This window comes from Callospermophilus lateralis, chromosome 17 (assembly GCF_048772815.1).
Source record: "Callospermophilus lateralis isolate mCalLat2 chromosome 17, mCalLat2.hap1, whole genome shotgun sequence".
Taxonomy (NCBI): domain Eukaryota; kingdom Metazoa; phylum Chordata; class Mammalia; order Rodentia; family Sciuridae; genus Callospermophilus; species Callospermophilus lateralis.
In genome coordinates this window covers 34762903-34775406 of record NC_135321.1, presented here as the reverse complement: position 1 = coordinate 34775406, position 12504 = coordinate 34762903, and the positions used below count along the sequence as shown (strand labels likewise).

The 12504-nt window shown below is 42.1% G+C and overlaps 1 protein-coding gene across 9 annotated transcripts in view; it reads left to right on the top strand.

The window, feature by feature from the left end:
• The window catches only part of Fhod3 (formin homology 2 domain containing 3), a 425688-nt gene that overhangs the window by 271983 nt on the left and 141201 nt on the right, over positions 1-12504 (top strand). For all 9 annotated transcript variants that reach the window (XM_076837398.2, XM_076837397.2, XM_076837399.2 and 6 more), the window contains exon 10: positions 11624-11865. In XM_076837398.2, coding sequence (XP_076693513.1) covers positions 11624-11865 — 242 coding nt within the window. The remainder of the gene's footprint in view (positions 1-11623; positions 11866-12504) is intronic.

The window sequence follows — 12504 nt, the reverse complement described above, 5'->3', positions numbered from 1 at the left end:
CAACAGGGGAAACGCTGTATAAAACCAACTGGACTATTTTCATTTCATTTCTCTTCTCATTCTGTGCATTCTACCAATGTTCTGCCTTTAGTTCACTGATGAGTGAAGTAGGGTTGAAAGAAAAAGGATCTCTGGGTTGCTCTGTCTTGACATGTTTTCTCACTGTTTCAAGATAAGCCATTGACTTAATACGGAGCCCCTCCGGATGTTTTCTGCTTTCAGCTCCCAGAGCTGTTGGCACCCCTGCTTACTTAGCTGTGGGTCTGTCTCACTCTGACATATCTTAGGTCTCCCTGATCCTATGCTCATGAACGACAGGAATTGCAGATGTGGATATTGTACCTATCTCCTCTGCCTACAAGCATGCTCCTGGGTGCTACTGGACTCGCATCACATGGTTACAGATAAAATTTATAGGAATTTCAAGATGGAAACAAAAGCTCAATAAATCAACCACAGGTCCCTTGTGAGCGTGGGCCTTGTGTAGCTGATCCCAGCTCTGCTTTAGATTATGTAGCTTGGCTTCATGGCCTGTTGAGTTGGGGGGAAAAGATTCTAATATTCTGCCTGTGTGCATGTACCCTAATACATGTAATCAATTCTCTAGTTTTTCGCATTTCAATTATTTCTGAAGTTTCTTCAATTATAAATGTTACGACAAACTTCTTCATTCTTAATTTTTATGAATAACTAGAGTTCTAGGGGAGAGATTTCTCAGTTTAATGGTTCCATTGTGATCTTTATTAGGTGGAAATGGAGACATTGACATGTAACTCATTATTTTCTGCAAGTTAAGTGTCATCATAAGTGACTCGAGGAACAGAATTGTATTTATATACTCTGGAGAAGAAATTGAACGCCAGGTTCTTGCTTGCAGAGCTGAAAGCTCTCCACATCTGCCCATCTGGTCAGATATTTGTGCCCATGGTTTAGGCATCTTCTCCAGCTGAGCTAAGATTTCTGTTTTTCCCTACTAACCTGTAGCACTGTAAATCAGGTGGTGGAGTGGTATATTCCTATGGTTCCAAAAAGAGCAGGAAAGAATAACAAAGAATGAAAATGTAGAAGGATGGGAGTTACAGGGAACTGGTTTACATGAAAGCAGAAGACAGACTTTGGTTATCTCCTTTTCCTTGACCCTTCTCCACCCTGGTCTGAACTTCTATCTTTGAGACTCTGCTCCATCAGAGGTGCAGAAAATCCCAGCTTTGGATTCTATAGGGTGCTTATACATCTAGAAGATGGCATGATGCATGTGAAGTACCCTTAATAAACCACTGGGCAGAGTATTAGAGTAGCCTTGATACGTGCTCCAGGGCACTAGAAACTTCTTCCTGTTCAGGTGCATTTTGTTTCCTGCCTGTAGGGGTGCCTCCCCATCTCCCCCTCTCCCTCCATGCCAAAGTTTTTAAAAGTTGCTGTGTTTTTGCCAAATTTACATTTGAGCATCAAGTATTTATCACTGACAAATGTAGCATTTATAGATCATTTAAAGAAAGTAAGACAACCATCTATGCAATAGCTTCAAGAACTAGAAAATTACTGCTTGGAAGCATCCCAGATAGCCCCTTTGATGTCATCCCACTACCCCCACCTCAAAATTATCTTTTTATCATTTTACCTAAAAAGTAGCTTAATCTGTGAGCCAACACAAAGGATCAGATTAGCAAGTCAGAATTGACCAGAGATCTTGCCCACTAACTGTACTAATAATTTTAAGAATGCAGGCTATTGAGGTGCATGTGAAGCTGGGAGCAGTCTGAGACATCCCTTGTGACTCCCCAGGTCCTTTCCTCATGTATCAGAAATGTACTTTCTGACCAATAATAACAGACGAGATCTCTGAAGTTGCCGGGTCACCTCACCCAGCGAAGAACATTCAGTTACGAAATACTTTCACATCCTTTCTCAGATTCAGGGTTCATACACCCATACATTCTGGGTTTATTTATTCTTAGGAACATCTTGTTAAGGGCATTCCAGGAATAAGAACTCAAAACAAATATTTGTAGTCTTATTTTTTAGGTATTCCAGTTGTTAGCACACTTAGATTAACTGCCATCACCTGGCTGGCTCTTTCCCCAGAAGCATCTATCCTCTAAGGACTGTAAGGACCCCAGACCAGATGCTTTAGTTACCTCCTCCCAGTCTATCTCTAAAGAATATATTGCCAGTTTGCAAGCTCCTTATAAACAAAATCATATTTGGATCCTTCTACTTTGTGCCCGTTTTCTCAACATTTTTGAGACGGACACCAAAATGGGGAAACCTAGTTTATTCATTTTCGCTAATATATCACCTTTATTTATCTTGATGGATGTTGGCTATTTTACAGTTGTGCACCATGACAAACGATGCTGCTGTGAGTGCTGTACTTTCCTTGGGCTGGGTGGGTGGGTGTGGATGCATGAAGTAGATGTTTAGATATCAGTTTTATTCATAAAAATATTAAGTTTTTTCTTCACATACTGGAAAAGTTCACATGGTATTTCATTCTTTGGCCTTTGAAGGCTTGTTAGAATTCCCTTGGGAAATTATGTAGACCTGTGACAGTATGGTAGGGGAGGATAAAGAGTGGGGGAGACCTTTAGTAACTTAATGGTTTTTCTTATGGCAATTTGTTTAAACTTCCTAGCTAGGAATAGTGGTGCATACCTGTAATCTAAGCTACTCAGGAGGCCAAGGCAGGAGGATGGCAGGTTCAAGGCCAGCCCAGACAACTTAGCAAGACCCTTTCTCAAAATTTTAAAAAATGGCTGTGGATATAGCTCAGTAGAATACTCCTGGGTTCAATCCCTATTATCAGAAAAAATCTTTCCCCTAATGGGATCAATTTTCTCAATTATAATTGCCTAAGAAGTTGTATTTTTCATCTGACCTAGAAAATTGGGAAAGAGACAGTCTCTCATGAATGTTTTAAAGTTGCTCTTTCATTAGTTATTGTTCTAATTCTTTGTGACATTTCCCCTTTCTTCACCTCCAGTTTAACTAGTGGTTTACTCATTTTTTTCTCCAATAATTTTTATGCATGATTTATACTGCTATATAATTTTATACTTCTTGCTTTTGTCTTTATAATTCCCTTTCAGTTATTTTTCTAAAATTTTTTGAGTTGGATTTTTTTTTCATTTAACCATCCTTACATTCCTGTAATATAACTCACCTGGTTGTAATCTTTTTTTAAAAAAACAAAGTATTGTTGTAATTTTGTTTGCTCTTTCAGATTTTTGTATCCATATTCATAAGTAAGCTTTATTGGAGTTCCCCTCACCCTCATTCTTCCTTCTCTTTGCTTTACATCTTAATTTGAGCAGCACTGTTATACCAGTATCATAATAGACTTCCTGGATACTCTTGCACAATGCTGCTCGTGGCTGTCTGGGTATCACCAGAATGTCCCTGTTCCTCCTCAGTGTCATCCCCTGCCTCCTCCTTCCCCGTCCCCTCCATTTCATTGTTGTGTCCTATTCAGACCTCCCTGGTCAGTTTATGGCCTGCCTATGATTCACCCTGGTGCTTTCTTCCAAGGCCCACAGCTGCCTGCCTGGCTGGCTTGCTTCCTGGTATTCACCTTGAATTTCATTCATTCATTTGAGGCTTTATGTATGTCCCACACTCTGGTAGGGATGTGAATAACAGATAAAAGATCTGTCCCTGTTTCCAAAGAACCTACATTCTGTAGGCTAAAGCAGGTAGTTAGCTATTTCCCCCAGCAGCTAGATACAGTGGTGCAGAGGACCTCTGTACCTGACATGTCCCATCTGAAGCCTGCACCCTAAATGCAACCAGTCCTACATGAACCCCTTATTTTCTTCCCCCAAACAAAAATCCTTCTGTTTCTCTACCTCTACAAACAGCAACGTCTGTGAAGTTATAAATGTAGAGTTGTCCTGGACTCCCTTATCTTTCCTGGGTCCCCACATTTAGAAGTTTGATGTCTGAATAACTTTGCCCCTTTCTCTACATCATTCCCTAGCCCTGGCCCTTGTGGTTTCTTGCTGGTACTACTTATTGCAAGGTCTTCTGATTCATTTGGCCATCAATTTTTACATTCAACAAAACTTTATTAAGCACCTTAGTGCCAGACACTATCTAGGACTCGGACATAGCAGTGAACAAACAAGACCAGACCAGCACCCTAAGGGGATGTAGTAACCAAGTACACAAGTCAGAGAACCCAGGACTGCGAGCATGCTTATCCAGAGGCAGATTGAGAGCTAGGCATGGCAGCTCATGCCTGTAATCGCAGCAGCTCAGGAGCCTGAGCTGAGGCAGTAGATCTTGAGTTCAAAGCCAACCTCAGCAACTCAGCAAAACCTTTTATTAAAATAAAAACAGGACTGGGGATGTCACTGAGGGGCTTAAGCACCCCTGGGTTTAATCCCTGGTACCCGCCCCCCATAAAAGATTGCAGTAGGGGCAAGAAAGGCCCGTCTCCTGTGATGGTCCAGAGGAGGAAGAAAGCACTGGAGGAGGTCCATCTTGGCAGCGGTGGAGGTTTGGAAGACTGAAAACAATCTGCCATTTGTGTTTAGGGAGACAAGAATGAGTGACCTTTTCGTGACCAGCAGGATCAAACCTACTTGGGACAAAGCCCTACATACAGTCTGTGGCCTTCGTGCCTGTGTAACATGGTCTTCACCACTCCCAGATGTCTCTGGAGTTTCAGCCACACTCAACTTTTCATTCCTTGGGCAGGAAAAGCGGGTCTTTTGGGGAGCTTTCCTTTATCTGTTCTTTGCTCAGCCTGGGTGTTCTTCCTTTCCATTCTCCAGCGGGCTAAGTTTTCCTCATTCAGGGGTCCCCTGAGATACCATCTCCATGAAACCTTTGGCAAGTAAAAGGGACTCCTGCTGTTTGCCCACCCCACCCTATTGTTTGGATCTGATGAACATGCCCCTTGTCTCTGTGGGAACCATTGCTAACAGTCCGCAGGAAACACTCGACTGTCTGTTCCCCAAGTCACGTCTCGCACCTCTGTTTAGCCTGGGGGCACAGGAAAGGAGTCCAGTAAAAGCTGTCATTGAAGGTCTTCTTCCAGTATCCTGCATTTTATGAGACTGTTGGCCAGGTGCCCTGAAAAATACTTCAAGTTAACAGAATGCTTCAGGTCTTAGGCAGAGTCGGGGGCAACAGGGGGCGGGGTGGTGTCCACAAGAAGTAAATATAGCCCCATTGCCAGCTCCACTATGTATGTGTAGGGGCAGTAAGAAAGTTGTCATTCTCACAAGACTTTGACTATTCTCAAGGGCCTGCAGAGAATTTGGGTGGACTTGTAGCATTCTTCCTAACAGTGAAGAATGTCTGGTGGCCATATGTCCTGGACTTTCTGGGACAAGCCCAATTTCATGTAATCTAATTCCATTTCATAAAGGTGATTTGATCCATGTTTAATTAAATTCATTTGAATTTTTATAGTCTCATATGATTTTTCAAATACATAGATTGCCAGAACAAAAAAAAAATCTTGTCAGATTATGTGTGCTAACGTTCAGTTCTGAATATGTGGTCTCTGTAAGGGGAAAGGCATCTTAAAAAGACATCTTAAGGCTGAAGACTTTGAGGGTGAGAAATAGCTCTTGCTTTTAGGACTAATTCATAGATTCTATTTCTTAAGATTCTTCCATTTCGTAGGTGATAAAATATGTAACAATTATCTTTTGCTGTATAACATACACCCCAAAACTTAGGGGCCTTGAACAACAGAGATCACAATTCTATGGGTCAGGTCTGGTTCTGGTTCTGCTGGGAAGTTTTAATATGGCTATAGTTGTCTCATGGATTCACAGGGACAGAGTGGCCTCATCCACCTTCTCTGGAATTTGATGCTGGCTTTTGGCTGGGCCACCTCTTCTGGCCCACACTTCTTTGCATGATAGCATTTCAGAAAGGCAAGGCCTAACACATGAATGCTTTTTGAATTCAGAGGCCTGCATTATATTTACCAATGGCCCAGAAGCCAAAGCAAGTCTAAAGGCCAAGCCTAACTTGGAAGAAACGGCACAAGGTGAGGAAGCAGGGAGGTGGGATTTCCTGGGACCCAACATTGACAGTCACAGTGCATCACCAGCAGATCCTCAGTGAAATGTTCCTGTCACACCTATTTCACCAGAAAGCTGAATTGGATTGTATATGTGTGAATCGGAAGAAGGTATGAGATAGCAATATAGAAAAAGAGTGCCTCTGTTAGGGGGAACAGTATAAACGCCAACCGAAGGGGTTTTGATCTCCATTGGAGATGTTCAGATTGTTGGTGTAACTCAACTTTAGAGCCTGCACTTAGCATGCGCAAGGCCCCAAGTTCAGTCCCCCTGTGTGGAAGGAAGGGTAAGGAGGAGGGCAGGAAAGTTGGTTCTACTCGTTACCATATCTGATATTAAGTGGAGCCAATAGTATGAAGGTTCATTCTTTTAGAAATCCTATTTTTAGGGATATAAATGTATTTACAGATGAGACAACATGATCTTGAATTTCCTTTTTAAAAAATTGGCTAAGGGGTCGGGGAAGGAGTGGGGTGTAAATGGGATAAGATTGACCATGAGTTGGTAACTGTTGCACAATCACAGGTGATGAGCCCATCATGGTATATACTCTATATTCTGTATGTTGAGAATTTCCATGACCAAAAGTAAAAAAGACGTAGAAAACTTAAAATGGGGCTGGGAATATGGCTCAGTGGTAGAGAGCACTTGCCTAGCACATGTGAGGCTCTGGATCTAATTCCCAGTACCACACACACAAATGGATCTACACACAAATACATGAAACTACCATGTCTATGATCCAATAATCCCACTTCTGGGTTTTTATCCAAAAGTTTTAAAATCAGAACCATGGAGAGATTGGTTTCTCCTATGTTTACTGTAGCATTATTCACAGTAGCCCAAGTATGAAAACAATGTTGATGGATGGATGAATGGTTAAAGAAAATGTAGTACGGCTATGCACTGGAGTATTATTCAGCCTTTAACAAGAAGAAAATCTTTATCTGCAACATGGTTGAACCCAGAAGATACAAGTGAAATAGGCCGTTCATAGGATGACATATTGAATGATTATGAGACATAATAGCCAAACTTGGAGAAGCCAAGAGAAGAGTGGTGGTTTCCACAGGATAAGGGGAGGGAAACATGGAGCGTTGCTAATCAAATAGGAATAAAGTTTAAGTAATACAAGATGAATAAGTTCTAGAGATCTGTGCAACATTGTTAACCATATTATACACTTAGACTTTTTTCAATAAAAACACCATAAAATCTATCCTCAGATTCTTTTTAAATTAAAAAGAAGGTTCAGATCATTCAGTGGCCTCAGACTGGTTGAGGTTGTCACAGCAGTTGAGTTGCTCCTAACTACGACCTGGTTAAGTGGGGGTGTGCAAGCCATCAGTGCTGAGTTCCGGCTTTTATTTGCTCCTTGCCTGAGGCTTAAGTTTACAGTGCTTTATATTTAACTGAAAGACCTAGAAGATAATTGATGACGGGTCCAGTGAATGGGTCACTCCCATCATTTGGGAACCATTAGAGATCTTTCAGCACAGACTCACTCTCATCCTCTTCCCCTGGAAGACACTCATTGCCCTGGTAGTTGATCAGTCCTGACACTCGCCACAGATGCTGCAAAGCTTGGTTTCGAGAGTGGTTCTCTAGGTGTTTCCTAGACCTTTGTATTCTTGACTTTGAGCTGCATGGGTTCTAGCATCTGGAGGATTTGGAATGGCCCTCTATGTGCAAGTGAATTCTCTCCTCCTGACATCACTGGCACTGGTAACTCCAGAATTCTTATGAAAACCATCAGTGATACTAGGCCAAATTTTCATGGTACATTGTTCCTGGGGGCCAAGCCCAGAGCTGCCTTTGGTTCTGCTGGGATTCTGCATCTACTCGCCCCCTCCTACACTTTCCTTTTTTAAGGAAATATTTTGTCAAGGGTTGGAACGTTAGAAAGCTCCAGGTGAATTCTACTTGATGTTGCCTTGATAATTTCCCCAGATTTTTATTTTCCTTTTCAACTTTGATTGTTTTCCTCCTCTTTGACACAGGGCAGTGAAAGCAGATTTTACTCTGTGCCTCCCTGGTAGGAATTGAGTGGAATGTTATTTGATCCTCAGGTCTCTGAGGTTAGACAAGGAATTAGAAATATCTGAACTCTACTCTAAACCCTAATCTTCTCATCCCCAATGTGTGCTTAATAAGAAGCAGAATCAACATTTCAGGTCACAATAAGTTCAAATGGTCTAGAATTTTCATATGAGAAATAAAGGAAAAAATAATGCATTAGGAATGTTCAAAACTACTGCCCTTGCTAAGGTGTGTGCTGGTTCTCAAATCTTCTCCAAAGGATGTTGCTTAAATTTCTGAAATTGACAAATGTGACCAAATGCATAATTTCATTTTTAGTTACAGTAGAGAAGGAGACTCCAGAGAAAATGTCTAAAGAGATTTTTATAAAGATAGAGCATTAGGTGAACTCTTATCAAATCTTGCCTCAAACTTCTCAAAAGATTGTTAAATTGCCTTCTTACATCCAAGAGCTTATTATGAAACGCATCTGTCACGTAGATGGAAGAGTTCACCCTAAATCCCTCTTACCTGAGAGCTGGAGAAAGCAGGGAGTGGGGCAGATTGAGGAGAACACACTCCTGTTCATAGGCTGCATGACTCAGGTACTGGTGGGCTCAGGTACTGGGTCTTCACATTGTTTCCCCTTTCTCTTACATGGAAGGACTGGGTTATGAGTACTTTCAAGAGTAGAGAACTTTCATGCTTAGGGACTTAAAACCATGTGGCTCCATAGTTCCTGAAAGAATGCTGAACTTCATGGAGCCTGGCTCACCTCATTCTGTGTAATGGAGGAATTTAGGGACTTCCTGGGCCACTTCATCTAAGAATTTGTGCGGGGAAAGGGCATCCATTTCTTGGGTACTGGACAGAGGCCCATCCCTACATACTTGATGCCAGTTATCCTCATCACAAATCTGCGAGTAGTGTTCTCACTAGGTGAGCCAGAGAGGGGGCAGGGGATTTGTGATAGGCCACACCTGGTTCATTCATGGCACAACCATCATGATACAAAGGTCTAGGCAACACCAAAACTGGTGCTCTTTTATTATTAAAGCTTTATAGTTACAACTAAAACTTTTCCTTCCCATACTCCCTCCCTTCTCCCATACTCCTTCCTCTCCTAGACTTCCTGTCACTCATCTATTTATATTTGATTGGTTTTTATCTATGCATGAAAGTGGGGTTCCCTGTGGTACATTTATACATGCACATGATTTTTCTAAGAATTCATTCTGCATTGCCTCCCCTTACCCATCCCTCCACTCTGCCTCTTGACCTATTTCTTCTATATTACTGATCTTCCCTGAGTTAATTTCATTATTTTACTATTACAATAAACATTAAGGTGGCTGTGTCACTGTTATATTCCAATTTTAGATCTTTTGGGGGAAAATACCAATTAGTGGGATAGCTGGGTCATATAATGGTTCTATCCCTAGTTTTTAAAGGAATCTCCATGTTGCTTTCCAGAGTGGTTGTACTGGTCTGTAGTCCCACCAGCAGTGTACAAGTGTTCCTCCCCCTGCCCCACAATCTCGCTAGAATTTGTTTTCTGTTTGTATTCTCGATCATTGCTGTTCTGACTACACTAAGATAAAATCTTGGTTTGCATTTCTTATTGCTAGTGATGCTGAACCTTTTTGGTAGGCCATTTGTTTCTTTTGAGAAGTTTAGTTCCTATGCCTACTTATTGATCAGGGTATTTGTGTTCTGGATAACAATCCCTGTTACTAGGAGTAGCTGGCCAAGATTTTCTCCTTTTCTATAGATTCTCTCTTCCCATATTTGCTTCCTTTGCTGTGAAGAAGCTTTTTAGTTTGGCATCCCACTTATTGATTCTTGATTTATTTCTTGCACTTTGACAGTCTGAAGTCAGTGCCAGCACCTATATGATGGAGTGTATGCACCATGTTTTCTTCTAGCAGTTGCAAAGTTTATGGTCTAATTCCTACGTTTCTGATCCATTTTGAGCTTTGTTCCAGGTAAGAGATGGGGGTTCTAGTTTCATCTTTGTATGGCTATCCAGTTTTCCCAGCACCATTTGTTAAAAAGGCTATTTTCTCCAAAATATATTTTTGGTGCCTTTGTCAAATATGGGACAGCTATAAGTATGTGAATGTCTCTGTCTTCTATTCTGTTCTATTTTTTTTTCTATTTTTTTCTGTCTTTTTTGATGCCAATACCATGCTGTTTTTTTACTATATCTCTGGAGTATAATTTCAAATCAGGTATTGTGATGCCTCTTATATTCTTCCAAATTTAAGAATTGTTTTTCCTAACTGTGAATAATGTCTATGGGGATTGCATTGAATCAGTACATTGCTCTTGGTAGTATGGCCATTTTCACAATATTAATTCTGCCTGTCCCAGAACATGGGAGGTCTTCCCGTTTTCTAAGGTTGTCTTCAATTTCTTTCTTCAGTGTTCTACAATGTTCATTGTAGAGATCTTTTACCTCCTTTGTTAGATAAATGAAAACTTGTGCTCTTTTGATGGTCCGTTCTTAGAGTATACATATAAAAAAACTAAAGAACCAGAGATGCAGATGTGTACAGCCTGCAGCTAAGAGGAGTAGGCGAGACTAAGGAGCAGAACTGGCTGCAAGTTGGGAGAGAGTTATATAAAAGGCCAGATAGTGGGCTCTAACTGGAGTTGAATATCCCCCGAGTAAAATCCAGGACGGAGCAAGATGAACAGCTGGACAATCTGGGTTTCTGCAGGGTGCACCAATTAGAAATGAGACTAAAATATCCCTTGGAAAATGGAAAAGTATACAGTGCCAGTTGGTGCAGGTTTCCCCATTAAAGCCAAAGTAGCAAAGTATAAGTCAGTTATTCTCTGCAACTATGCATCACTATTGGGATATTTAACAACAATAACAAAAAAAACCCCAACAAAACCTTATTCTAGAGCTTGAGTCTGTTCCTGTTGTGTCTTGTGACTGCACGTGTAGGCTGTCTAGTGAAGCTACAGGTTCCACCCCCAACCCTGGGCTGCAGCTGAGGGTAGGCTGAGAGCATAGCAGCTGTCAGCCAGGACTCTGAAATCAAGCACTACACCTGCTGAACTAGGTTCCCAGAAAGACTTAGGAAGCCACGGTTCCTGCTCTGCTGGATCTCATGGCCCTCATCTCTCTTGTGCTCTTCGCAGCACCCTCTTTAGGAAAAGCAGCTCAGAAATGATCAGGATGTGGTCCCTACTGGCCTTCAGGAGGGTCTGTGACTCCTGGAGCAGAGAACTATGGGACGGGGACAGATGAAGGCCAAAGAAATGCAAATGCTCACAGCAAGGGTGAATTAGATCTCATATGATTACAAATTTTACTCAGATTTCCTTATGCTCTCAGTTGTCCTTTATGTACCTGTTGTATTGGAAGAATGCACCTTTTGTTTGCAGACACTGCTTGGCTTCTGGATGCACAGGGTTGGGAAGATCTTGCTGTGACAAGATGGAATAAACAGCCTTAAAGCCACATTAGGGCGAACCTGGCATGCTAAGTTACGGCCTAAGTCATAGGCTGTCAAATCTGACCTTGCCCTGGGTATGCTCTGCTTTTTCAGGTGGCGCTCAAGCATGAGGATGGTGAAGAGATAGCAGAGCCACCCCCCAGTGGGCTCCGGGACCGCAGGAGGGCCAGCGTGTGTTCTGGTGGCAGTGGGGGTGAGCACCAGAGCATTGACCGCAGGAGGAGCCGCAGGCACTCGGTGCAGACCCTCAAGAGTCCACTGTCGGCTCCTACCAGTCCCTGCTCCCTGTCAGCTGCTGCCTTCAAGCCGAACCAAATACGAGACCTCTGTGAAAAGTAAGTTAAACCCAGTGTTGGGGAGAGGTGAAGGGTAGCCCCCCCCCCCCAAGAGGAAAGGAGACCATGAGCCAAAGATGCCCACGGCCATTGGCTCTCCACCAGCCAGAGGAGCCCCTGGCCATCCCCCTGCCTTTTCTCTACCATGAAACCACCATCACCAGGAAACTCCCCCAGCAAGGCAGAGACTTGGTGACCTTGTCTTCAGCCACCTGTGTTTTTGTATTCTTTAATAGCTCCATATCACTCAAATCCAGTCAGAAAAGGTTTTAGAAAATGGGAAAGAATCCAAAGCACACACAACTTTTGTCTACAAATATGGTAGGCTACCGCAGTAGTATAAAATGATACTCTTGAGAAACCTGTGGTAATTCACAAAATGGGTTTTAGTTAAGTATAATAAATCCGTGTAAGTTAGAAACATGTATTTCTTTATATTTCAGTAAATGCTTTCATTTAGTTCGGTGAAACATGTTTATTGAGTGTCCACTGTGGGTCAGGACTACTCAAAGGCATGCAGATATATAACTAGAAGGGGTTATGGTCTGTGTCTTGATGAACCTCACATCTGGGCTGGGAGGGAGAACAAGAAAGATAGGAAGAAATGAAAAGATTGACAATCCTGTGAGAAATTATTTA